The following is a 27,847-nucleotide window of genomic DNA, read 5'->3' as shown; positions in this document are numbered from 1 at the left end:
CAACGTTTTGGAACGCCCCTGGCCAGACCAGGGCCCTTTTCAGATCTGCACAATTAAAGATAGGCGCCGTGTTTATAGATGCGCACACAGATTTTTTAGAACGCCAATTATTGATGTCTCTGTGCTCATGGGTCAATTTATTTGCGCCTGCACATAAATTTTGGCGTGATGAATAGAATCTGGGGATTAATGGGGGTATATGTGAACAGCGTGACCTCGGACAGTTAGGATGTATTGGGAAAAATGTATGGAAGGAAATTGAGGACAGACAAGCAAAAAAAGTGAACGGGAAAAACTTTTATTCTTAATATTCCAGTTGTTACTGTTTCAATATTTATGACAGATCATAAAACAGTGAGATTTAGCACAAATTACAGAGAAGTACAATGAGTCCCTGCCCTGCTGAGCTTACAATCTAAAGTAATATTCCTCCCCCAGACGACTGAGCTACAGATTTTCATGTCATTCATTATATATTCAGAATATGTAATCCCATCTCCACCACTGAGCCCCCTCCTCACAGACACAGAATCTAATCCTATGTTTGTCATAAAGTAGAGAGCTTTTCCTGGTTACAAGTTTTATAGAAATAAATAAATATATTATCATACTAAAGCCTCAGAAAATCTTGCGATTATTTCATTGTTTCTCAGGGCACTAACATAGCAAAGTTCAGAACTGAAGGATTAACACCAGGGGCAGGAGAATGGAACCTCAGTTAGTGGACCAGAACCAGCAGAGAGAGAAACAGGATCCAGTTCTAGGCCATATCCAGCAGGAGTGTGGGATATGGACAGGAAACTAATTTAAAAAAGAGCTAAGTAGTTTACCATTAAGCAGGAAGGGGTAAAACGTGGACCTCACGGACCTGATGGACCTCGCAGATATAAAACCACACGTCCTTAAAAATCTGAGGTCCGTGCCTCTTGTAGTTAGTTTCTGGGTCTGACAGACCTCGGTGACAATTTAGCTCTGACGGATCCGTCTCAGCATAGGGAGGGAAAAGTATTAGGATCTGTCAGCGCTACAATGTCATCGAGGTCTGTCAGAGCCATGGACCTCGGATTTTTAAATTTACTGGGGCTGCAGGAAACCGGTTTAAAGGATTCGATTTAGAGCCGCTCCAGCACTAGTCTCTGGCTCTGAAAGACCTCTATGACATCTTAGTGCAGACGGATCCTAATACTTTTCCCTCCCTATGCTGAGACGGATCCGTCAGCGCTAAATTGCCATCGAGGTCTGTCAGAGCCAGAAACTAACTATAAGTGGCACGGACCTCAGATTTTTAAGGACGTGCAGTTGTAGATCCGCAAAGTCCGTCAGGTCTGTGAAGTCCACGTTTTACCCCTTCCCTCATTAAGCTTTTGCATAATGGGAGGGGGTGCTTTGGGGCCTGAGCCCCCCCATGTCAGGCTCAGGCCTCCTCCGACACTGTGGCAGCCAGCAGTGCTCCCTCTAAAGATTGGCTGGGCACGTGCACATTTTTTGACTTGTGAGCAACAAGTTAAAAAATCCAACGATTTTCCAGATTTGCGTGAGCGACTGTGTAAAGTCTGTGAGCGACACTCCTAGAATGCATGAGCAATTGCTCATTTGCTCAGCTTAGAGGGAACATAGGCAGAAAGTACATGGCTGGCGGGGGGTGGGGGGTACTCATGTTCCGCCAGCTGAAGAGTTTCCCTGCGGGAGTCAAGCCTGTATGCGTGGAAGTGCTGGGTGTCAGGGGCCAGAGCAGCCTGATGACTTCTGCAGCTCAGGCAGTGTAGGCCGAGCTCCAGTAGGGAAACTCTTTGGCAGGCAGGTTTGATTGGTTGGTGGAAAGGGGTGGCAGGGGAGTGAGAGAACATGCTTGGTCCCTCCAGTCCCCTCCAATCAATTTCTGACTACACCCTTGCCCCTCCTGATCTAGTGACCGCCACTGAACTGGGCAGGAGCTGCTTCTAACTGTGTAAGTGTCTTTAAATATTCACTCGTAGTATTTCTGGTCAGGGATTTCTTTGACTATGTTCAACATCTCACAATCCTGCTAGAAAGTGGAGATGTTAATGCTGGGCCCAAGTCTTTCATTCCCAGGTTGCCACTGGGCGGATTGTGAGGGTTTGAAAATAAACTGAGAAAAAAGGTCGGAGTATCCCTGTGAAGGTGTCGGTGAAGGTGAAGAGATGAGATTTATTATCTGCATCGTAAAATGAGACCTCTCCTGCCTCATAGTCCAGGAAAATCCCCACTGCCCGGGTTCTCTCAGTTAGTGAGATTGGAGTCTTAGGAAAAGTGAGGGCTGAGTATTTACCAAACCTATTCTCCACTGTCCAAAATCCCCCCTCAGGTGACTGTTTTTTGATCCCCTCCTTCCTCTTGACAGAATCTTTACACACGCCCATTGCACAACCAGACCCATCTCCCACCTGTACCTCCCAATAATGTCTCCCCGAGGTGAAGCCCTGACACCCCAGCACACAACAAGAAATTTCAAATCTCTTTGGACTCTCTGGCAGAGTCTGGCTTGTGTATCCCCATCTGAAACTTTTCCAATCCTCAGACAGGATGAGTTTAGGGTGAGCAGTTTCAGGATCCAGAGTCACGTCCACTGCAGAGAGGAGACACATTAATAAATATGAGCACACGCTTCTCATTGGCTCCCCACACACCCAACTCCAATTCTCATTGGCTGGGCTCTCAATCACTCACTAAATTCTATAACAGCAGCTCCACTATTGGCTATTATTCACTGGCTGCCTCAGGTTTTCAGGGATCCCATAGGACTCAGGAGAAGATTCTCAAAACTTAGCGTGCCTTTAACGTGGTCGCTAAACCTGCCCCAGCTGGTTTAGCGGGGCAGAATTTTACCGGCTGATTATCAGAACGGCTCACCATGATCTTTTCCGAGCTTCCTAGCTGTCTCCGAATCTGGCATACAAATGTAATACAATGAGGCCATCAATATTAAAATGTTAGTAAAATGTGCACTCTGGGCCATTCCCTAACCTCGTTGTAGCACATTTGTGGGCAAATTTTTCCAGCAAGATCTGAGCTGTCATTGCCTTACTTTCCCTCCCACTGCTGCCATTGTATAACCCCCCCCCCCTCGACACCCCCTTCTGGAAGTGGGAGGGATGCCCATTCCCTCCTGCCGCCACAGTCACACAACTTACTGCCTCCCTGGCAGTGGGAGGGATGCCCACTCCCCCTGCATGCCCCCAATGACCCCCCACCTCCCTACCTTCTTCATGAAGGCCAGCCAGAGGGATGCCTACTCCCTCTGGCCAATAGGCCTGCCTCTTCAAAATAGAGGGCCTTTCCCTTCCCGGTGCATCCTGGGATACACTAGGGAGGGCCCTAAGGCTTTGATTGGCCCAGGCACCTAAGGCCCCTCCTATGGGAGGGCCAATCAGAGCCCGGTGCATCCCAGGATAAACCAGGAAGGGAGTAAGCATCCCTCCGGTCAGCTTTTGTGAAGAAGGTGGTGGTGGGGTCATCGGGGGCACAGGGGGGTTGTCAGAGGGATGAGTGATGGTAGGTTGTCAGAGGGATGAGTGATGGTAGGAGGGAGTGGGCATCCCTCCTGCTGCAGGGGTGTGTGTGTTTGTGCTGAGATAGGAGCAGTGGGAGGGAGTGGGCATCCATTCCCCTGCCAGAGGGGTGGGTCAGGGGGTTGTACAGTGGTGGGAGGGAGTGGGCATCTCTCCTACCAATCTTTGATTTGAGGTCTCTTTTTTAATTATTTGCAGGTGTATTCTGCGCATGTATCGATCACTATCAGCAGCAACTCATCCCATGCAAAATTAGCGACCCTCCTTGACTCTTCGTGAACCTCATTGGCATGCGCTGTTTTTAGAGAATTACTCGTCTTTTTCAAATTGTTAAATTTATAGCCGCGGCAGCAATCTGTTGGATTTTAGCGCGAGTTTTAGAGAATCCAGTCCTGAGTGTATTCATACGTACTTCAACGAATTCATAAAAGAGAAGCTCTGATTGGTTAATTCCCTGCCAGGCTTCCTGTAACTCACAACCCTACTGGCTCCCTGTATCCAATCACATTCTAGATGTTAGGTAAAGGATCTGTACACCAGTCTCTCCTGAGCAGACAGGAGAAGGGCATCTGCACAGAAAGAACCCTCTCCTCAATTCTCTTTTCACCTTCCTGGTTCCTTTCCACTTGACTTCATTCATTTGCTTGATCACCTATCGTATATAATTCAGAGGAACTTCATCTTCATCTAAAACACAGATCTAAATTCCTGAACAATTACTGCACAGTGAGAATAAAATACAAAGCTCAAAATGTGCGGCTATTAGAGAAATAAACATACTGAGCTTTGTACTCTCTCCTTACCAGAGGGATCACTTCCTGACCCTGCAGTGTAATGTCAGGAAACCCACAGCTTCTCTATCACAGGTGATACTCTCTATGAGTCTAACACAACCTCTACAAGTGTCCTGTGAGACCACCCCGAGAGCAGCTGCAAAGAGGAGGAAATTCACCTTGCCAGGGAGATTGTGTCAGACCCTTACCTGCAAAACTACAGCGTCTTCTCCACTCTGAAATCAGAGAAACACAACAGTCAGAGCTCAAAAAATCCTTAAGCAACTCTTTGATATATTTGAGAATAGAAACTTACCAAGTTCTGCATGAAGAAATTCTACAGAAAAATAGAAATAGACAAAAATTAAAGAAGCCAGTTTATGAAAGAAAAAAAAAAAAAAAATGTCCACCACTTTACTACCCTTAACAAGGTCATTATTCAAAAGATTTATCTGGGTAAGTGTGGAAGTCATTCAAACAAATCACTGGATTTTAAACCCTCTCCTGCGGTTCATAGACAAGTCGGCGAAAGACAAAGGCGCGCGCCGACAACTGAGCGCAAGACGGAGGTGCGCGCCGAAGAAAATTACAGTTTTTAGGGGCTCCGATGGGGGGTTTTGTTGGGGAGCCCCCCCAGTTTACTTAATAGAGATCTCGCCGGCGTTGTGGGGGGTTTGGGGGGTTGTAACCCTCCACATTTTACTGTAAACTTAACTTTTTCCCTAAAAACAGGGGAAAAGTGAAGTTTTCAGTAAAATGGGGGGGGGGGGTTACAACCCCCACAACGCCCCCACAACGCGGCGCGATCTCTATTAAGTAAAGTGGGGGGGTTCTCCCCCCCACACACACCCCCCGTCAGAGCCGTAAAAACATTAATTTTGTGCGGTGCGCACCTCCGCGCTCAATTGTGCTGCGTTCAATTGTCTGCGCGCGCCTTTGTCCCGGCGCGCTTTTGACCTGACACCCTCTCCTGCTCCGTAGTTAAATGAGTTCAAAGAAGCGTGGGATGAACACAGAAGATTTAGAATCAGAAAATAATATTAAAGATTGAACTAGGCCAGTTACTGGGCAGACTTGTACGGTCTGTGTCTGTGTATGGCCGTTTGGAGGAGGATGGGCAGGGGAGGGCTTCAATGGCTGGGAGGGTGTAGATGGGCTGGAGTAAGTCTTAACAGAGATTTCGGCAGTTGGAACCCAAGCACAGTACCGGGTAAAGCTTTGGATTCTCGCCCAGAAATAGCTAAGAAGAAAAAAAATAATAAAAAATTTAAATTGAATCAGGTTGGGCAGACTGGATGGACCATTCGGGTCTTTATCTGCCGTCATCTACTATGTTACTATGTTGTCGTGACATAATTTAGCCAGAGAGTGCTGTACAACTAGAAGTGGAGTGAGAAGGGATACAGGGTGCGGTCATGGTTTAGTTCAGTGCTGCCCAGCTAAACTTACTTGGATAAGTCTGATCAGATAATATTCAATAGCAAGAATTATCAGGATAAGTGGAGTTGCTTTCCTGTAACGAGGGTTCCGCGTAGACCAGCAAACTGTGTGCCGCAGCAAATTCCAAGTGTGCCCCGATGAGATGCCAGTAAGGAGGAGAGGTGCCGGTGTGGGCTGACTGCTTATAGGATGTGCCTCTCGCAGTGAGAGCTCTTCTATTCGCCGGTGTCTCTCCTGCTCTCCCCACGCCTCCCCTCCTGCAGGATCCCCCACCAAAGTGACGGGTTCAGGGTTGTGGCGAGATGGGCCTTCACGCACTTCCGGGTGCCTTCCAGCCAAAAAGTTTGCAGGACACTGGCGTAGACAGAAGAATGCAGCCAGAGCTTTTCTGTAGAAGCCTTTAGGTTCCTTCTGAGTGTTAACTGGCCATAATAATAATGACCACATCACAGAGGCATACCACGACTCACAGTGGCTCCCAATACAAGCAAGAGTATTGTTCAAATTCTGTTGCCTACTATTTAAAGCTATAAATGGAGACAGTCCAACCTACTGGAAAAACCGACTAACTCAATGCACCTCTACCAGATATAGGAGAACCCACACACTATTCACACACCCACCAACCAAAAATGTCAAACGAAGAAAAATGTATGACAACCTACTGGCCACCAGACCAGCAAAACTGGACAGACAACTCACCAATCTGCTGTCTTTGACCACAGACTACAAAACCTTCAAAAAAGAAACAAAAACCCTACTCTTCAAAAAAATACATAAAACCTATATAACAAAACCAGATCCGTCCCAAGCTCCACCTACAATATGATATATTCCCTAACAAATCAAAAAGGCTCAAACCACTTCTTATGTACCCCACCTATGTATCTCCAAATATCATGACAATTCTCATATAATCCGCCTTATGTATCTATATTATCGTGACAATTCGTATGTAATCCGCCTTGAACCGCAAGGTAATGGCGGAATAGAAATCACTAATGTAATGTAACTTTATTTTTCTATACCGCCAACACCCAAAAAGTTCTAGGCGGTTTACAGAGAAAAAGGCAGATTGTTGAACCAGGTCGTCTAACCATACTTGAACTTGACCTGCTTGATAAGCCAAAGATCGAGCAAAATACTTTTTATAGCGGCAATTTTGGGGATTAGGAAAAGTAAAGCAACCAGTACGTCGATTAGACCTAGTCGAACAGTTTACATACATATTAGTATGTTTTTATACTGGGTGTTGACAAACATGGCATGGCAGGACATGGTCTAAAACACATATGATCCATTTACCATTATGCCTGTTTTAAAAAGATACATTTCAAATGAGGCACTACCAGTAAACCAATGTAATTGTGGGTTATCAGCAAAATATAAATATGGAAACCAAGGTAACTGAGAAAACAGTATGAAAGACACAATAAAAGCATAGTAAGGTTTTTAGCACCAGCCACAGAAGTAACAGCTCTGACGCTCAGAGAATTGCTAAGAGCATCGGGGCTGTTACCGCCTTGGCCAGCGCTAAAAATCACGCTACGCTTTAGTAAAAGGGAGGGGAGGGAGGGTAAATCTGTTCAAATATATACATACAGAATAGATAGCATTGGTATTTAGTTAGATGTGCATTTTTTTCTGGTTTTATATAGCTACCTGGTATTAACCTATGTTTGTCAGCCGGAAGCCCGAGGTCATAATACAATTGTACAGAACCATGGTAAGACCTCATCTGGAATACTGCGTACAATACTGGAGGTCACATTACCATAAAGATGTACTGAGAGTCGAGTTAGTTCAACGAATGGCCACCAGGATGGTCTCGGGGCTCAAGGATCTCTCGAATGAGGAGAAGCTGAATAAATTGCGGCTGTACTCTCTCGAAGAACGTAGGGAGAGGGGAGACAGAGTTCGTAAGTCAGGTATTCTTAAACCGAGGACAGCCTGTATATCCATATTTATATTTGTTTTTTCTTTTGTCATTAAATATATTTTATTGAGCAAATACAAAATCAAGAACAAAAAAAGAACAACAAGGTAGCTCAAAATTGTATACAAAAACCATCAAACCCACCCTACCTCCCACCCTCCCCTCTCACTGATGCCAAACAAAATGAGGTAAATAAAAGAATAATATCCTAACAGTTCAAAAGGCGGCTACGAGCCACCGGAGATAGTGTAGACCAAAAGGGCTTCCAAATTCATTGGAAGGCTCGTCTAGGCAATGAAGAAATGTCCTGAATACCTCTTCGCTCCCAAGAAAGCAACGTAATCATATGACTACGCCAAAGGGAATAGTCAGTAGCCTCCACTTCCATCCACTTAAGCAAGATGCATTTGATAGCAACCACAGCTATCCAACGAAGAAATGCAGAGGCTCCAGGTCTACGAGGATGAAAATGCAAAGAGGCTCCAAATAACACCAGGGCTGATCTCTGAATTGTAATGTTCCAGATGTCATCCACAAAAAGAAAAACAGCATCCCAAAAGGTCTGTATAGATGAACAAGACCAAAACATGTGGCCAAGACCAGCATCCGGAGTACCACAACGCCGGCAATCCGCAGTTGAGCAGAGCCCCGCCAAAAAAGCCATTATTCCATTTTATTTTATCCTTGCTAGGACACTGTGCTGGAACATGGCTGTATTGGGTCAGCCAATTAGTAAAGGTTCCTTATTGGCCCCTATGGCTAAAGTCTCCACGTCCTTCAGCTACTTTCGCTCTTTGATTTTCTACCCAGATGTACTATAGCCGCTAGTTCCTCACCAGCACTGTCTAAAGCAGTGTTTCGCAAACTTTCTGGCAAGCAGCTCACTAAGCCCAGTGCCCTGGCCAGAAGGCACCTGGAAGTGCTTTATCACGTCAACGTCTGCACATGGGTGAAGGCCCATCTGGCCGTGACCCACTTTGGTGGAGGGATCCGGGAGGAGGGGAGGTATGGGGACAGAAGGAGAGATGATGGCGAGGAGGAGAGTCATCCGCACCATTTGACTGCCTACAGGATGTGCCTCCTACTGCGAGAAGCACGTCCTTTAGGCAGTCTGCTGGCATGGATGACTCTTTTCCTCGCCACTGTGTTGTGGCACACCTGAAATCTCAGGAGGCACACTGGTGTGCCATGGCACACAGTCTGCGATACACTGGTAAGTTACCAGGAGATCCTCACACCCACCCAACCAACTGATCAATCAAGGCCTAGAATAGCTTCAGCCTCAGTAAATAATTATAAAATTACTCACGAATGTCAGCAGAAAGCGTTGCTATAAGAAAATAAAACAGGGAAAAATCATGCATTCATTATGTACCTCAGGTCCTCTCCCACATCCACTATAACAGCTGGCTCCTCTACCACACTCTCTAAAATCTTATTAGGTGATAGTAAAGTCTGCCACTTTCATGTCAAGAAGACAAGTTGCCATCAGCCACCGAACTGTCTACATTTCTATTCAATGACTTAGGAATTGGAACAGTTTCAGCCTCAGAAAATAATTTTAATATTACTTACCATTATCAGCCGAAAGCTTTGCTACAAGAAAACAAAAGAGGAGAGAATCAGAGCAGGCAATCCGCGACTTGAAAATTCGCCCAGGACTTACTCTCAGGGGATAAAATTCATTCCTTATTATCTCAGGTCAGAAGCGTAGCCAGGTTTTGATGTCAGGAGCACCATTTGGCGGAGCGGTCGCACCCCTTTTGCCCCGCCTACAGTAGCTATGCATCTGTTTCAGCCCCTCTCCCACATGTACTGTAACCACTGGCTCCTCCCCAGCAGTATCTAGTGACACATGAGGTCCACCATCTTCACACCAAGCAGACAAGTTACCAAGGGATGCTCCCACCCACCAGTCCCCCAGCTACCTATATTTCTAATCATTGACTTAGAATAGTTTCAGTCTCAGAAAATAATTTTAATATTACTTACCATTATCAGCCGAAAGCTTTGCTACAAGAAAACAAAAGAGGGGAGAATCATTGCATACAACTGAGCTGTACAGATTTCTTCTCCATCTGGAGTGTCCACCAGTTGCAGATCTTCAGATCGGTTGCAATTATGAAAAACTGAGCAGAATCAATCCCAGGAAACGGCAGAAGGACTTCTCTAATACATTCAAAGTTTTGCGAGATCCATGGAACAAGAAAAGTTGCATAATGTACAAGTCTGTCCCCCAGTACCTCTAATTAGTGCCAATTAGCATTAAATATTGGCACCAATTGGTTTTGTTAAATAATTAAGTTGTGTGCATTGATTTGCACATGCAACATATGGCACTACTGTATATATAGGATCTGGGGGGGCAAGTGAAGAAATACTTCCTCTGATTTGTTTTAAAAGTACTATCTCTAAGCTTCATGGGATGTCCTAGTACTATTTGAAAAGGTAAATAATCACCGCCCGTTTCTTCATCCTCCCCTCCCCCTTTCTACCTGTCACTTAAGTGATGAAATGCATTCACCGTGGACCTTGGCCCTCATCCCACAAATAATTTGCTTTTCAGATTCCCCTTCTTGCATTTTCTTATGTTGGTGACAGCCAGCTCTTCCTAAAATGCTATCTAGGTGAGATCCACCACCCTCAAACTAGGCAGTGAAGTTACTGAGCAATCCTTGCATCCATTGGCCGTCCAGTTCTCTACATTCCTAAGGACTGATTTAGAAACTGGGAGAGTTTGAGCCACACAAAATAAAGACACAATTACTTACCAACATCTGCAGAAAGGTTTTCTACAAGAAAACAAAAGGAGAGAATTAATCGGTGCTGAGAGACAGCAACATTAGAAGAGAATATGAACTTTCCTTTAAGACTTACTCCCCAGAGGTGAAATGCATTTACTGTAGACCTTGGTCCTCATTCCCCATATACACTAACTTGCTTTCTGGAACCTCCCTCATGTATCTTCCCATGATGTTGATAATCTATTGTGGTGTGATAGCCAGCTCCTCCCTAGAACTTCCTAAAATCTTATATTGGTGAGATCTACCACCCTCAAACAGTCAGTCAAGTTACTGGGCAGTCCTTCCATCCATTGGCCATCCAGCTCTCTACATTCCTAAGGATTGATTTAGGAGCTGGGATAGTTTGTGCTATGCAAAATAATTACACAATTACTTACCGACATCTGCAAAATAGATTTCTACAAGAAAACAAAAGGAGAGAATAAATCAGTGCTGAGAGACAGCAAGATTAACAGAGGATTTGAACTTTCCTTTAAGACTTACTCCCCAGAGGTGAAATGCATTTACTGTGGACCTTGGTCCTCATCCCCCCCCCTAAACAGTAATTTGTTTTCCAGAACCTCCCTCATGCATCTTCCTACGATGTTAGTATCTATATGTGGTGTGACATCCAGCTCCTCCCCAGCACTTCCTAAAAGCTTATCTAGGTGAGATTTATCATCCTCAAAGCAGGCAGTCAAGTTACTGAGCAATCCTTATATCCACTGTCTATCCAGCTCTCTACATTCCTAAGGACTGATTTAGAAACTGGGAGAGTTTGAGCCATAAAAAATAATGATACAATTATCTGCCATCATCTATTATGCATGTTACTTTGACTATTCCTTTAAGACCAGAGAATTAGATCAAGGAAGTACGCTAGATATAATTTACTTAGATTTCAGCAAAGCCTTTGACACGATTCCTCATAGGAGGCTCTTGAACAAACTTGACTGAAGTTAGGACCCAAAGTGGTGAATTGGATTAGAAACTAGTGAACAGACAGATGGCAGAGGGTGATGGTTAATGGAATTTGCTCAGAGGAAGGAAGGGTATAATACCTCAAGGATCGGTACTGGGGCTGATTCAGTTCAATATGTTTGTGAGCAATATTGCCGAAGGGTTAGAAGGAAAGATTTGCCTTTTTGTGGATGATACCAAGATAGTAACAGTGGACTTGCCCCCCCTGAGGAGATGCTGACCCATGCCGCTATTGCTATACCCATGGTGGTGGTGGTGGGGGGGGGGGAGGTTTTCTGGCTGGCTCCAGAGCTGGAGCTGAAGGACAGTGCTGGATCTGGGCTGGGGGGAAGAGAGGTGTTAGACCCCTGGGGTGGTTGGGGCTGGAGGTAAGGGAGAGAGACACTGGACTTATGTGGAGGGGAGACTACAGCTGAAGAGAGAGGTGCTAGACCTAAAGCTGGGAGCTGGAGGGAAGGGAGAGGTACCAGATTCACGGTTCAGAGCTAGAGGGAAGGGAGAGAGGGGCTGGATCCTTGGGGAGTGTTGAGAGAAGGAAGAGAGGTACTCTATATGGCTTCTCTGGGTATAAAATTATCAAAGCTGAAACTGCAAATATACATCTATGCAGATGATATTACTATTATTGTGCCCTAGTACCTCACCGTCTCATGAGGTGAAACATTATATATCATCTATACTTGATCTTGTAGAAAAATTGAATTCAGAAAAAACAAAAGTCTTTCTGGCAAGTCCATCTAATAAAATTAAGGAGACTTTAAAATTGAATGGGAGGGATTATCCCATCAATCCCACCATAAAAATTCTAGGAGTCACTCTAGATCAAACTTTAACCTTTGAAGCCCACACTGATGTTTTGGTTAAGAAATGCTTTTACACATTATGGAAACTGCATTCTTTGAAATCATACTTTAATTTTGCATCTTTTAGATTATTGGTGCAGTCTCTTATTTTGAGCACTTTGGATTATTATAATATCATCTACTTGGGATCTTATAACCATCAAGAGATTGAGAATCATTCTATATACAGCCATATGTTTAATTTTGGGTTTGAAAAAATCTGAACATATTACACCATATTATAAAAAATTACATTGGTTTCTGGTGGAGGCCAGAATTGCATTCAAATTTGTGTGTTGCGTTATAAGACACTCTTAGACCTTGCACCTGCTTCTCTTTTAAATCACTCTCTTTCCAGTGAATGCTCACTGCATACATGGAACTCCCTTGTTCTCATTTTCAACTTCAAAAGGATAGACTTAGGTATCTTATGGTGAGTGGGAGTTAGGTGTTGAAAGCAGCCTTGAAAAAAAAATAGGTTTTTAGCTTAGAGGTGAATACTGCTAGATCTTGACACTGACTCAGGAAGTTTGTTGCAAGCATAAGAGTGCAGCAAGATAGAAGGGACAGAGTCTGGTGTTGGGAATGGAGGAGAAGGATATAGATAAGAGGGACTTACCTGATGAATGGAGTTCATGGAGGTAACATAGGGGGAGATGAGTGAGGAACGGTATAGGGAAGTTGCAGAGTGGATACACTTGTAAGTCAGTAAGAGGAGTTTGAACTGTATATGGATAGGGAGCCAATGAAGTGACTTGAGGAGAGGGGTAATGGTGGAATATAAGTCATGCAGCATAATTTTGAATGGATTGAAGGGGAAGAGATGGTTGAGCGGAAGACCTGAGAGAAGCAAGAGGTGATAAGAGTGTGGATAAGGGTTTTGGCTGTGTGCTTGGAAAGGAGAGATCGAATTTTGGTACTATTATAGAGGAAGAAGTGACAGGCTTTAGCGGTTTGTTGGATCTGAGCGGAGTAGGAGAGAGAGGAGTGGAAGATTACCCCCCCAAGGTTGCAAGCTGACAGGACAGGGAAGGGAAGATTGTTTTCTGTCCCATCCCTATCCGCTGCTTCTCCGCCCCCTCCTACTGCCCATGCGTGAGTGGACCCACTCCCACTCCTTCCTCGTATCTCTTTAACATTTGTGGTGTGAGCAGCTAGACGTGTTGTTCCAGTTCAGGCACATATATAAGATACACTGCCCTGCCAAAGAAGAACAGAGGGCTTCACTGAAATGTAGGCATTCTCAAAGGAACCCCTTGTGTGTTGATGTTGATTAAACTAAGATCCTTTCAGGAAAGTTCAGAAAGACCTCAGGTATTGTTGAATAACTAGCATGCATTGTGTGTTCCTGCAAGGGGTGCTATAATACATCTCAATTCTGTCATTCCTCAAAATGCAAAAGCAAACAAACACAACTTTCAGACAACACTACTAGAACCATGCACCAGGTCCTACCGGCAGAGCATTATACCAGCAGGTTCAGGGAGCCTGCGGGGAACCAATTTTTTTTTTTTTTAATTCAATTTTCTATACCGTTCTCCCAGGGAAGTTCAGAACGGTTTACATGCATTTATTCAGGTACTCAAGCATTTTCCCTGTGTGTCCCGGTGGGCAATGGGGGGATTAAGTGACTTGCCCAGGGTCATAAGAAGCAGCATGGGATTTGAACCCACAAACTCAGGGTGCTGAGGCTGTAGCTTTAACCACTGCACCACTCTAGAAATCAAAATGTAGTAAAGGTGAGCAAAGTATAGGACAATCAAACCACTGTGACATCACTGATGAGGTTGGCTCTTATTGGTGGAAGGAGGTATTATGATGTCACAATACCAGCTCTGGTTTTCAGAGACTGAAGCTTTTCACACTATTTATTTATTCAATTTTCTATACCGTTCTCCCAAGGGAGCTCAGAAGAGTTTGAATGAATTTATTCAGGCACTCAAGCATTTTCCCCTGTCTGTCCCGGTGGACTCACAATCTATCTAATGTACCTGGGGCAATTAAGTGACTTTCCCAGCGTCACAAGGAGCAGCGTGGGTTTGAACCCACCACCTCAGGGTGTCAAGGCTGTAGCTTTAACCACTGCGCCACCCTCTCCCCCTAACCAATCTACTGTAACGATGTTTCACTGATAACACAATACAGACCTACATGAAACCAAACAAAACTTCTACGGTTTGTACCTTGCATATAGCTGGTCAGAAAAGCCAGTCCTGAGTAGATTTCCAAAAACAATGCAGGTTCTGGAATGAAGGCGCCTTAGCATTAAGCACGCGCTAAATCGGTTAGCGAACCTTAATAAAAGGACCCCACCAACCCTCACACCGTAAACCTGACATGCCATCCTAAAGGGGGTGCAGTATCTTCAGCTGGTAGACACCTTCTCCCTACTCTGACTCTGAGGTTCCTAAAGAAATCCTTACAGGGGACGGGACTTGTATACCACCATTTTGTGGTTATACATTCAAAGTGGTTTACATATTTTGTAGCTGGGGCAATGGGGGGATTAAGTGACTTTCCAGGATCCCAAGGAGCAGTACTCGGGGTGCTGAGGCAGCAGCTCAACCACTAGGTCACTCCTCACCTGTCAGGTGACAGGTCTCAACTAAAGTTCAATTACCAATCTCTGCAGGGACCCTCCCTCCCTCCTCTCTCTTCCTGTGAGTCCACTGAGGCATTGATAGAGTTTGGGGGGAAGGGGTAAAACGCGGACCTGACGGACCTCGCGGATCTAAACCCGCACGTCCTTAAAAATCTCAGGTCCGTGCCGCTTGTAGTTAGTTTCTGGCTCTGACAGGCCTCGGTGACAATTTAGCGCTGCATAGGGAAGGAAAAGTATTAGGATCCGTCAGCGCTACAATGTCATCGAGGTCTGTCAGAGCCGCGGACCTCAGATTTTTAAATTTACTGGGGCTGCAGGAAACCAGTTTAAAGGATTCGTTTTAGAGCCGCTCCAGCACTAGTCTCTGGCTCTGACAGACCTCGGTGATGTTTTAGCGCTGACGGATCCTAATACTTTTCCTTCCCTATGCTGAGATGGATCAGTCAGCGCTAAATTGTCACTGAGGTCTGTCAGAGCCAGAAACCAACTACAAACGGCACGGACCTGAGATTTTTAAGGACCTGCAGGTTTAGATCCGCGTTTTACCCCTTCCCGAGTTTGGGAATGACCATACCTTCCTTTTGTCTTTTCTTCTTCAAATGGTAAACGACCAACACAACCAGCAAACCACATGAGATTAGCATCGACAGCAGAATGAGGATGAGAGAGACCATCCAACGGGACACCTGCCGGTAAAATGTGTCTGAAAAAGAAATTAAACCAAGGGACGTGAACTTTATTACGCTAGGATATCGCTTATAATATTTGAGGATCCTTCATCTGGTAAGGGATCCGATTCTAGGAGGTGCAACCAAGTTCATGACATACGGCTAAATTCCAGATAGGCTGGTTGACGGCACTAGGCAGCATTTCTTTCATGGCAGTTCCACGAGGCTCAAAAGCTACTGTAAATTCTCGCTCCCAAGTACCGGCAATTGGGTGTGTAAATGACAGTATCCTATAATATTATCACGCCCACTTGCTTACCACACCCCTGCGCCATTCATGCCTCTCCCGGTCCACATCCCTGACCCACCCGCACCCTGATTTGCCCATCCCCTTTCCAGGTCCACACCTCTAACCTATCTATACCACTCCCAGGTCCCACCCCCTTTAAAGTTGCACACCATAGAATGTAGGTATTCAATTTATGGAATAGGGGTAAAGGTCAGTTACATGCGTGACCACAAGTTAGTATCGTTCCTTTGCTTGTTAAAGCCAATTGATACTTCTCGCCAATTAAGTGGAAATACTTTTTTACAGAAAGGGTGGTAGATGCATGGAACAGTCTTCCGGTAGAGGTGGTGGAGACATAGACTGTGTCTGAATTCAAAGAAAGCCTGGGATAGGCACGTGGGATCTCTTGGAGACAGGAAGAGATAATGGGTACTGCAGATGGGCCATTTGGCCTTTAGCTGCCATCATGTTTCTATAGTTCCATAATCAGAAAGTTCTATGACATCACAATGCAGGTGTATAGAGCTTTAGCCAATAGGGAGAGGAAAAGATAGTGGATGCTCCGGATGGGCAGACTGGATGGGCCATTTGGCCTTTATCTGCCATCATGTTCCCATAATCAGAAAGTTCAATGACCTCACAATGCAGGTGTAAAGAGCCTTAGCCAATAGGAAGAGGAGATGCAAATGTTAAGAGCCTTAGCCAATAGAGAGAGAAGAGATAGTGAGCTGCGGATGGGCAGACTGGATGGGCCATTTGGCCTTTATCAGCCACCATGTTTCTATGTTCCTATTAGCAAACTAATTTATGAACATAAATGACTCTATTCTATAACTGTTTGGCCAATTGTCCACTTAAATTTGGCCTTTATAAAATTTGGGGGGTAAAGTAGATCGTTTTATATTCCTGAAACGTTTCTCTGTTACTTTAACTGACCTGCTATAGAAATCATTGATCCTCTGCCTTGGTTCAGGATGATGTTTCTGATGTCACAGGAAATCTTGCCATACTGATTTGTTATAAGAAGGGACGTTTTGACCTTGATTAGACCATTCTGCTTTTGTGTTTCTGTTTCAGGTGCTGGTATCAGCCTCTCTCCATCTTCTTGTCTCCAGGTTACTTCAGGCTCTGGATACCATCCAGAAGATTCGAATAGGATCATTATCCCTCTGTCCTGATGGTCAATCACAGAGATGGAAGGAGCACTGCCCAGTCCTAAAGGAAAAGAATATCCATATTTCTTTCTTATTTCATAATCAAGGCATAATCAAGAAGGGTATTACAACAAAGACAAAAGAAGTTATCCTGCCATTGTATCGGCCGATGGTGCGCCCGCATCTGGAATACTGCGTCCAATATTGGTCGCCGTACCTTAAGAAGGATATGGCATTACTCGAGAGGGTTCAGAGGAGAGTGACACGTTTGATAAAAGGGATGGAAAACCTCTCATACGCTGAGAGATTGGAGAAACTGGGTCTCTTTTCCCTGGAGAAGAGGAGACTTAGAGGGGATATGATAGAGACTTATAAGATCATGAAGGGCATAGAGAGAGTAGAGAGGGACAGATTCTTCAAACTTTCAGAAAATAAAAAAAACAAGAGGACATTCGGAAAAGTTGAAAGGGGACAGATTCAAAACTAATGCTAGGAAGTTCTTCTTTACCCAACGTGTAATGCAGGTGGATACCTGGAATGCACTTCCAGAGGACGTTATAGGGCAGAGTACAGTACTTGGGTTTGAGAAAGGATTGGACAATCTCCTGCTGGAAAAGGGGATAGAAGGGTATACATAGAGGTTTACTGCACAGGTCCTGGACCTGTTGGGCCACCGCGTGAGCGGACTGCTGGGCATGATGGACCTCAGGTCTGACCCAGCAGAGGCATTGCTTATGTTCTTATGTTCAGCCGCCACTGCTGCAGCCAAAGCAAGAGCTTCCTCTTCTCTGCACACCCCCCCAAACACAGATAACAACAATCTTTCTCTAATCCTGCCTCAGAAACACCAGTAATCAAAATTTTGCACTATATTTGTCTATTTTTCTATAGTTGTTACTGCATATTTTAAAGTCATCTGGCTTGACCTCTTTGAAAACCCCCGAATACAAATGATAATTAACATTTTCTCTGCGTACAGTGTGCTTTGTGTTTTTCAAAAATTTTGTGGTTGCCATTATGTATTAAGATTATATTGTATATATATGAAAAATAGATGCATTACAATTAATACTATTATTATGGGAGTGGGGTCAGGGGCGGAGTCTAGGCGGGTCTGAGGCGGAGCTTGGGCAGAGGTATTTGGCTGATATTTATTAGACTTAGGGGGTACTTGGCTTGAAGAAGTTGAGAAACTTTGACCTAAACAGCAGCATTTGGGAGGTGGCAAAGAGCAGCTGCATGCATTGCAAAGCAATACGGTAGATCCTGCCAGCCCCAAAACTCAGTACATAACTTCACCTGCAAATGGACAATTTTCAAATAGTTCACTGACGTGAATAAATGACTTTTCAAAATGCCCATTTTTACACACACAATTATTTATAGATAAATAGTATATGTAAACCATTTTGACTGTACCCACAGAAAGGTGGTACATCAAATCCATGACCCACGGCCGTTAAGTCAATATTAGAACAAACGGCGAAAAGATGGAAAGTCAAAAAGAATCAAAGTAGAGAATGACACGGGGACAAATTTTTCCCCATCCCCACGGGAACTCATTTTCCCATCCCGTCCCCGTGAGTTCTTTTCCTGTTCCTGCCCCCATTCCTGCAAGCTCCATCCTCATCTGCACAAGCCTCAAACCCTTTAAAATCATAAATGTTCGAGGCTTGTGCGGTTAAGGCAGAGTTTACAGGAATGGGGCAGGGACAGCGACAAAACCTGAGGGGATGAGACGGAGAAATTGAGTTCCTGCAGGGACAAATTTGTCCCCATGTCATTCTCTAAATGAAAGCTTCCACTTACCAGCTACTTTCAGCTCCACTTTTGCATCTTCATAGTAAGCATCTAATTGAAAGTAGCAAGTATATATTCCTTCATCATCGAGTCCAATATTTCGTATCCTCAGTGACACGCTTCCACATGAAATGTCATTTCTGATCAGCTTTGTCCTGCCTCGGTATTTTGGGTTCTGATGCTCGCTCTGATCCATCCCATTCTCATACCGATGTACAATAAAGTTGAAATTGGTTTGGAACCACCTCATTTGCATGTCCTCAGCGTTGAGGGCTGGGATAAGGCGGCAGGGTAACACGGCATCTTCACCCAGAATGGCAACCACCGGCTGATCAGGGCCGATGACTTTAAAGTCTTCTGTTACTTGTGGGATAAATAAATGGAAAGAAATGAATTAGCAATGGAAGATATGGGACAGATTGATGGGTTAGTTAAACTTTATAGTTTATAATTCATATTCTGCCTTTATACAACGCGAATCACAACATTACATACATAATAAGATACAAAGCCAAACAGTATACAAAACATATTACAAAGCATTTGTTAACAAACAAGCATCAACAGAAACTCATTGCCTTAGAGGAAGAGGGTCTTGATATCAGTCGACAGCATAAGAGTCCACCACATCAGGAGGCATATTTCATCTGGCGGAAAAGATATAAAGAAATATATAACTGCCAACGCCAGGGGTCTCCAAAGTCCCTCCTCAAGGGCCAAATCCATTCAGGTTTTCGGGATTTCCCCAATGAATATGCATGAGATCTATGTGCTTTCAATGCATATTCATTGAGGAAATCCTGACTGGATTCGGCCCTTGAGGAGGGACTTTGGAGACCCCTGGTCTACACTAATTGCAGAGGCCCTGTGACAAGAAAATGATTCATAATTCCAAATATTCTCCTCTGTAAAACTGGAGAATCATTAAAATGTTCTTATTGGATTGAACAAATACTTTTACAGCACCCACTGCTGGAAGAACGAGCCACAGAGGGACAGGCAGAGCCTCCTTTGTCCTGACCCAGACAACAAAACATTACTCTACAAATCCAAGCATGAGGCCAGTTATAAAGTCAGGTAGTTAAAGAGCTGATGATCCGAGGACTAGATTTACTAAAAGGTCCTATCATATTAGCAAACACTAACATGTATTATTGTCCATAATTTACCATACTCAAGGTCCTTATTTATGCATTGAGACCTATTTACTAATGTAACATAGTAAAGGATGGCTGATAAAGACCTGAATGGTCCATCCAGTCTGCCTAACCTTACCCACTCCTTAAATTACTGATTTAATTTAAATTCTCCTTCTTCTTAGCTATTTCTGAGCAAGAATCCAAAGCTCTGCCCGGTACGGTGCTTAGGTTCCAACTACTGAAGTCTCCATCAAAGCTTAGTCCAGTCCATCTACACCAGGGGTGTCCAACCTGCAGCCCGAGGACCACATGCAGTCCCGTGAAGTATTTTGTGCGATTCCAGTCGAGGGCGATGCAGTGTTTTCCTCTGCTGCCCCTGGGTGTTTACCATCTTGCCGTCTTCCTCCTCTCTCTTGCCAATGCAGCCCAGGGAAGCCAAAAGGTTGGACACCCCTGACCTTTACCATCCCAGCCATTGAAGCCCTCCCCAGCCCATCCTCTACCAAACAGCCATATACAGACACAGACCGTGCAAGTCTGCCCAGAACTGGCCTTAGTTCAATTTTTAATATTATTTTCTGATTCTAGATCCTGTGTTCATCCCACACTTCTTTGAACTCCGTCACTGTTTTTCTCTCCACCACCCTCTCTGTAAATAAGAATTTCCTAACATTGCCTTTGAATCTACCACTCCTCAACCTCAAATTCTGTCCTCTGGTTTTACCATTTTCCTTAAAAAGATTTTGTTCTACATTAATACCCTTCAAGTATTTAAACATCAGAATCATATCTACATGCTAACATGGCTTTGTAGCTGAGGTACTAGTGAGTGAAGTCACTTGCCCAAGGTCACAGGGAGCAATTGAGGGGGGGGGAATAAGATATGATCCTGCCTTCCCTGGTTTCGCTCTGCTGGTCTAATCACTAGGCCACTCCTTCACTTTGCCTTCTCTCTCCCATTGTGGCCATGGCTGCTGCAGGCACATTTGGAATGAATTTTCAGGGGTTTAAGAGCCAGCTTTGGTACAGAGATGTCAAAATTGACCCCTGTAAAAACCAGCTAGGGTTGCGTTCTGAAATTTAGGATCTAGAGCGTGGACAGTTATGGGGGTGGAGTTGGGTGAGGAAAGGTTCTATGTTTTGCACTGATTTTCAGTACCAGGCACCTAACTTAGGATGCTTAAACTATGAAAATGAATTTTTTGGGGGGGAGGGGTCCCATGGGCTGTAATAGATTAGAGAGGTTTATTTTTCCCCAAAATTCAGTCCATACAAACAATAGGTGTGAGTGACTACACATACATTAAACTTCACAATATTCAAAGACAAGCATGCATGAAAAGAATCCACAGATTAGTACCAAAATACACTTTCTGAGAATCCACCAGATATGAAAAGCCCAGAAAATCTTGAAGTGACTCTTACCCGCATTTCCAGTCTGGAAGTGATGAGAAATCCACAGAAGAATAAATCTGGGAAGAGAGGACAGAGACATTCTCCAGGGGGATTTAGGAAAACCCATCTCCAGTGGCCCTGAGAAGAATACAATTATGTTACCTAGAAAAGAGTGAAATGAAGTTACTCTGACATAGAGAGCTCTGGGGGCTCAGGGGCAGGAGAAGGTTCCAGAAGGATGTGACTGAGATGCATTGATAGAGCTGTGGTGGGGAAGGAGGACCTCAGGACTAAAACAGTTGGGGAGAAGGGGGGTCGGGTGGGGTGTGGGGCTGCAGGATAATGGTGAGAGGTGCTGTCTGTATATCATTCTTTAACAGGACAAAATCATTTAAAATATAACAAAGATAAACTTTTCCCCATCATATTCAGCCAGCTGTGATCATCATTCTTATTAACATTGACTACCAGATGAATGAATTTATTTATTTAGATATCTTACCCACCTTAATGAAGAGCTTCCCCCCTCTATATTCATCACTATCTTTACCTGGACATTAGGTAAATGTCTGGGTCTTTCATGGCCATCAGGAGTTACCCAGGTCCAGTCAGTGTTGAAAGCCAGCACTTGGATACGTTTCTGGTCAAGGCATGGCTGCTATTTATCTGAACACCAATGATCAATATCTGTACTGCCAGATAACTTCAGGATCTACCCAACTTCAAGCTGAACCACATCGGTACCAACCAGATAATGCTATGGTGGTCCAACGTCATATTCAGTGGCACTCTCTGATTAAATGCCACCAAATATCTCGCTGGGCCTCAGTCAGAGCTATATAACCGGGTAGCAGTGACTCCTCCCCAGTTAAATCGGGTTATTTGTTCCCATTACTAATAATAAACTGGATGTGTTATAAATTCCTCTGATACGATGAGAAGGGTGGTTAAGAAAGTGTAATAAATACCAACAGAGCTGTGTCTGGGTTTTAGCACTGGATTATTAGGATCGGTGTTCAAAAGTCCCTGCTCTGGTCACACCAGATTTTAAGAACATAAGAGTTGCCATCCTGGGAGAGACCGAAGGCCTAGCAAGCCTAGTATCCTGTCTTCAACAGTGGACAACCCCAAGTTACAAGTACCTGGCAAGATCCCAAGGAGTAAAACAGGTTTTATGCTGTTATTCTAGGAATAAGAACATAAGAATTGCCACTGCTGGGTCATCGTGGTCCATCGTGCCCAGCAGTCCGCTCACGCAGTGGCCCTCTGGTCAAAGACCAGCGCACTAACTGAGACTAGCCCTACCTGTTTACATTCCGGTTCAGCAGGAACTTGTCCAACCTTGTCTTGAATCCCTGGAGGGTGTTTTCCCTTATAACAGACTCTGGAAGAACATTCTAGTTCTCTACCACTCTCTGAGTGAAGAAGAACTTCCTTATGTTTGTACGGAATCTATCCCCTTTCAACTTTAGAGAGTGCCCTCTCGTTCTCCCTACTGTTTCCCCAGGCCATCTCAGTAATTCACTTGGTTTTATATCCTGTCCTCTCAGGAAAGCTGAGAACGGGTTACAACTTTACATACATAGCAATGCATGGTAAAACATTTGACAAATATGGTATGGTGTGACATAGCATGACGAGCATTGTATGACAAAACATAAGATGGCAGCTTATATATACAAGCTTAGCATAGCATGACAGACATAGTTTTACAAGTGTGGCTAGCATAGCATGGAAAACAAAGTATTATATATACAAGCAAACCATGGCAGAGCAAATCAGGCCAGTAGAAGGCCGCGAAGCAGCGTGTTTACAGTGCTGCGGCCCCTGCTGGAGTCAGGACATTTGTTGGGACCGCGGGAAGGGAGCGGCAAGGGACTAAGGGAGCAGGCCACACCGCGGGATGGGAGGGAAAGGGAGCTGCTTTGGGGGAGGGGTGTGCTGGGAGGCAGACAGCTTTGCTTGGTGGGGGAAGACAGAAGGGGGGGACACGGAGAGACAGTCAGGGAGGAACTGGAGGGGGAGAGGGAAAGGGGGCTGCTTTGGGGGAGGGGTGTACTGAGAGGCAGACAGCTTTGCTTGGTGGGGGAAGACAGAAGGGGGGGACACGGAGAGACAGTCAGGGAGGAACTGGAGGGGGAGAGGGAAAGGGGGCTGCTTTGGGGGAGGGGTGTACTGAGAGGCAGACAGCTTTGCTTGGTGGGGGAAGACAGAAGGGGGGGACACGGAGAGACAGTCAGGGAGGAACTGGAGGGGGAGAGGGAAAGGGGGCTGCTTTGGGGGAGGGGTGTACTGAGAGGCAGACAGCTTTGCTTGGTGGGGGAAGACAGAAGGGGGGGACACGGAGAGACAGTCAGGGAGGAACTGGAGGGGGAGAGGGAAAGGGGGTTGCTTTGGGGGAGGGGTGTACTGAGAGGCAGACAGCTTTGCTTGGTGGGGGAAGACAGAAGGGGGGGACACGGAGAGACAATCAGGGAGGAACTGGAGGGGGAGAGGGAAAGGGGGCTGCTTTGGGGGAGGGGTGTACTGAGAGGCAGACAGCTTTGCTTGGTGGGGGAAGACAGAAGGGGGGACACGGAGAGACAGTCAGGGAGGAACTGGAGGGGGAGAGGGAAAGGGGGCTGCTTTCTAGCACCCGTTAATGTAACGGGCTTTAACTCTAGTAATAATAATAAAGCTTTATTTATATCCCGTCATACCATGTGCTATGCAAAACTGCAGTTCTGGTCAGGCTGATTTAGGACAGTTGCCAAATTCTGAAAGCAGCAACTACCCGGACTAAACAGGAGCCTGAGAGTCCTTGGTTTAGAACTGTGCTCTATGACCCCCTGGGGGAGAACCCTCCCCTCCATCCATAGAAACCACAGACTAATCTGCTGCTCTGGTTTCTGGAGACCTCATTTATTTATTTGGTATGAAGCAATAAGCTATTTGGAAGAGAGACAATTTCTCCTTTTCACCCTACATGCCATTCTTAAGAGCACCAAGTCCCAAACTCTGCTCCCAGTAGCAAAATCCCAGTTCCTCCCCTTCTGTAGGTCTACTGAGAGCTTAACAGCAGGCAGTGAGGTTTAGGAGAATAGGGGACATGGAGGGGGTGGATTCATCCTACCTCTTGTGCTCAGTCTTCACAGAGGAAGTCTCGGGAAGATCAGCTCTCTCAAAGCTGTCCTGTCTTCCTTCCATCATGTCCCAGCAGTTTGGAAATGTGAAAACATATTTGTCCACCTAAATGTTTAGAACTCCAGGATGTCATCCACAGGTTTTCTTTTACCTTTTCCAGCACAAACTTTACTTGTTTCTTAAGTCTGCTTCCCTTCTCTATCTGAAAGTGAAAGGAACTGGAACCTCGTGACTTTGAAATTTTGTGTTTGCTTTATAGCAGGATATACAGGTGGAAGAAACTCTCAGACAACCATCCAGCATTGACTGGAAAATGTATTTTCATACTAAAGAGTCTACAAAACCATACATATCTTTTTCTCTTTTCTCTTTCCTTATGAGTGGATGGCTTAGATCTTTTCTATCTGATTTTATGGTGTTCCTTTCTTTTTCATATGCTTTATTGTAAACCACCTGAATCTTGGTAGGCTACACAGTATATCAAATTTTGAATAAACTGTAATCACACATGAGAATAAGAGCTCCACAATCAAAGTAACTATTGGTTTGTTTGTTGAGAACTGCAATCACAAGGGAGGTGATTTGAGGTTTAGCAGCTGAGTTACCTGTTCTCTACATCAGTGGTCTCCAGCTCAAACCCTTTGCAGGGCCACATTTTGGATTTGTAGATATTTGGAGGACCTCAGAAAAAAATAGTTAATGTCTTATTAAAGAAATGAGGTAAAACTCTTTATAGTTTATAAATCTTTCCTTTTGGATAAGTCTTAATAATAATATTGTAATTTATAGCTAAAGAGACATATGATCAAGAAACTCTTTTATTTGACTTTTGTGATTTAGATATACATACCGAGCGCCTCGAAAGAGTACCTGGCGGGCCGCATGTGGCCTCTGGGCCTCGTGTTTGAAACCTTAGCAAAGAGTTTGGTGTTGACATTAATCAATGAGATTGGTCTATAATTTTTCATTTCTTGAGGATCCTTATCAGGTTTCGGGAAAACAATTATCATGGCTTCAGTGAAGGAACCAGAGGAATGGCCCTGGGAACATAAATGATGAAAATAGGACAGCATATGTGGGAGGAAAGAGCTGAGGAAGGCATTATAAAATTCGGTTGTGAGGCCATCAGGGCCCGGTGATTTATTTGTAGCTAGGGATTGGATGGCATCCTGAAGCTCAAGGGCTGTAAAAAGTTGATCTAATATAGCGTGGTCATCAGAGTCTAATGAAGGATGAGATAATTGAGAATAAAGATCCATATTCTCAGTCGAGAGAAAAGATTCAGAGGTATATAGATGTTGATAATAAGAAAGGAAGTTAGATATAATGGTGGTCGTAGTAGTGAGTAATGTACCTGAATGGTCTTTAATAGCAGAAATGAGATTCTTTTCATTTGATTTTTTTAAGATAATTTGCTAAGAGGTGTCCAGTTTTATTGTTATCAGCATAGTAGGAAGCGGCTTGCACAAAGGTACAACGTGCGGCCGAGTTACTGAGAAGGGAATTATATTGAAATTGAAGATTTTGTAATTTAGTAAAAGTAGGCATGTCAGATAAGTTGGATAAATGTGCATATTCTGTGTAATGAATAAGTTTTTCCAATTCAGTTTGGCGTCTCTTCCTGTTTGAGCTTAGGCGGCTGAAGAATTGAATTATAGTCCCCCTAATAAATTCCTTAAAGGCATCCCAGGTGTTGGTCCAATTAGTATGATCGGGGAGGTTAAACTTTAAAAAATTCCAAAATGGCTGTGTTGATTGTGTCTATAAAATGGTCCTCAGTAAGAAGAGAAGCATTAAATCTCCAGTGTTTCAGGTGGGGTTCTAAAGAAAAATCATTGCAGCGGAGAGTGATAGCGGCATGATCAGATATAGTGATATCTTTAATTTCTGCTGTGAGAAGATTATCATTTAAGGATGAGCTAACAAGGAAATAATCAATCCTGGTATATGTGGAATGTGAGGGTCGAAAAAATGGTATATTGATTGGTATCTGGATATGAGATTCTCCAGGGATCAATGAGTTGCAGTTGGTCTATAATATCTCTAAGATCATACCATGATTTTGTTTTCTTGTAAGGAACTCTCGATTCTCCTAGGACAAGCAGGATGAGTCAGCCACATATGGGTGTTGTCCCAACAGCTCCTAATTTGCGGATAAGCTCTCCAATAGCTCAGAGAGATTTTTTTTTTTCTCTGAGCACGTGCAGTGCCCAGGCCCCACTGGGCATGCCTGAGTCCTACCCATTTCCCCCTGCTTTCCCATAATCCCCAGTCTTTAGTTTCCGCCCGTTCCCATCGGTCGGATTTTCTACAGCTCTCCATTACAACTTTTCTACTCATCACCTTGAAGATGCCTAAATCATCTAAAGAAACGACTGGCTTTATCTAAAACCTTGTTTTCTCAACTTCACCTGCTTCGCCTGATTACCCTGCACGGCTCGGTCTCCACAGCCAGGCGAGGGATGCACAGAGCGCTAGGCGCAGGTCCAGTCGGTACATCCCTCGGCTAGGGAGTCACCTATATGTGGCTGACTCATCCTGCTTGTCCTAGGAGAAAGTGTAGTTACTTACCTGTAACGTAGGTTCTCCGTGGACAGCAGGATAGTCAGCCACACAACCCACCCGCCTCCCCATACGGCCGACCCGGCCACAGCTAGGAACATCCTGGGGATTAGGGGGAAGCAGGGGGAAATGGGTAGGGCTCGGGCATGCCCAGTGGGGCCCGGGCACTGAAGAATATGATTAGCAAGGCTGTGAAAGAAATCCAATGCATTCAGGTTAGGTGAGGGTCTGATCAGAAATGGAGAGTGTAACACTGACCCAGCGCCCATGTGTGTCATGAGAGCTGTGAAGCACTGTCACTGCAGAGTTTTCTTTGATCAGTGTAAGTACACCATTTATACCATTGATAGCAGGGGAGTAACAGGGAGCAGAGAACCCCTTTTTAGTGAATGGGTCTCCTGAAGGAGAACAACATCTGGAGTAAAGTCATCTAAGTAAGATTATATTTTCCTTTTTTTCATGATATTGTTAAGACCTTTGACATTAAGAGAAATTATTATTATTTTTAAATTCTTTATTGATTTTCCAAATGTCAATAGTGCAAGACACAATAATATATAACACACATTCAACTTACAAATGTACATAAGCAATCATTCCCCCCCATCCAATGCTTAATCAATAAAACACAGAAACATAGATTTTCCCAATAAACTTGCATTAAACCACCTGCCGCGCCAGCTGCAGGGGTTAGCGCATGATAAATGTCTGATGCGCTAACCCCGCAAGCGCGGCTTGATAAAAAGACCCCATAATGGGGACATCATTTGACACTCTAAATATAACCAATCAGGGAGATGTTCCATGAGTTCGGGGAGGATCCAATACAT

General features: G+C 44.5%; 1 protein-coding gene across 5 annotated transcripts; it reads right to left on the bottom strand.

The window, feature by feature from the left end:
• Positions 1–1,177: 1,177 nt before the first annotated feature.
• On the bottom strand, positions 1,178–24,657 carry LOC117349913 (butyrophilin subfamily 1 member A1-like). 5 transcript variants are annotated; one of them, XM_033923635.1, is made up of 13 exons: positions 24,445–24,657; positions 21,363–21,494; positions 18,808–19,161; positions 16,781–17,059; positions 15,462–15,590; positions 10,861–10,881; positions 10,451–10,471; positions 9,672–9,692; positions 9,255–9,275; positions 8,989–9,009; positions 4,620–4,640; positions 4,513–4,539; positions 1,178–2,587 (listed from the first exon to the last, which is right to left on the bottom strand). In XM_033923635.1, the coding sequence occupies exons 2-13, from the start codon at positions 21,457–21,459 to the stop codon at positions 2,064–2,066; spliced, it is 1,536 nt and encodes a 511-aa protein (XP_033779526.1). In that variant the 5' UTR covers positions 21,460–21,494; positions 24,445–24,657; the 3' UTR covers positions 1,178–2,063. The 5 variants fall into 5 exon arrangements, with proteins under 5 accessions (XP_033779526.1, XP_033779528.1, XP_033779527.1 ...); XM_033923637.1 differs by having other exon boundaries at positions 18,808–19,155; XM_033923636.1 differs by having other exon boundaries at positions 21,363–21,470.
• Between the last annotated feature and the right edge of the window lie 3,190 nt (positions 24,658–27,847).

Source organism: Geotrypetes seraphini, chromosome 16 (assembly GCF_902459505.1).
Source record: "Geotrypetes seraphini chromosome 16, aGeoSer1.1, whole genome shotgun sequence".
NCBI lineage: Eukaryota > Metazoa > Chordata > Amphibia > Gymnophiona > Dermophiidae > Geotrypetes > Geotrypetes seraphini.
This window is presented reverse-complemented; position numbering and strand designations above follow the sequence as displayed.

What these genes read in the sequence shown, in the direction of transcription:
- LOC117349913 (XM_033923635.1), bottom strand. Translation starts at nt 21,459, where the DNA reads ATGGGTTTTCCTAAATCCCCCTGGAGAATGTCTCTGTCCTCTCTTCCC. An exon ending in ATCAATGATTTCTATAGCAG is followed by an intron (nt 15,591 to 16,780) that starts GTCAGTTAAAGT and finishes TTTCTTTTTCAG; the next exon opens with ACACATTTTACCGGCAGGTG. An exon ending in ATTTCTTCATGCAGAACTTG is followed by an intron (nt 4,540 to 4,619) that starts GTAAGTTTCTAT and finishes CTCTGATTTCAG; the next exon opens with AGTGGAGAAGACGCTGTAGT.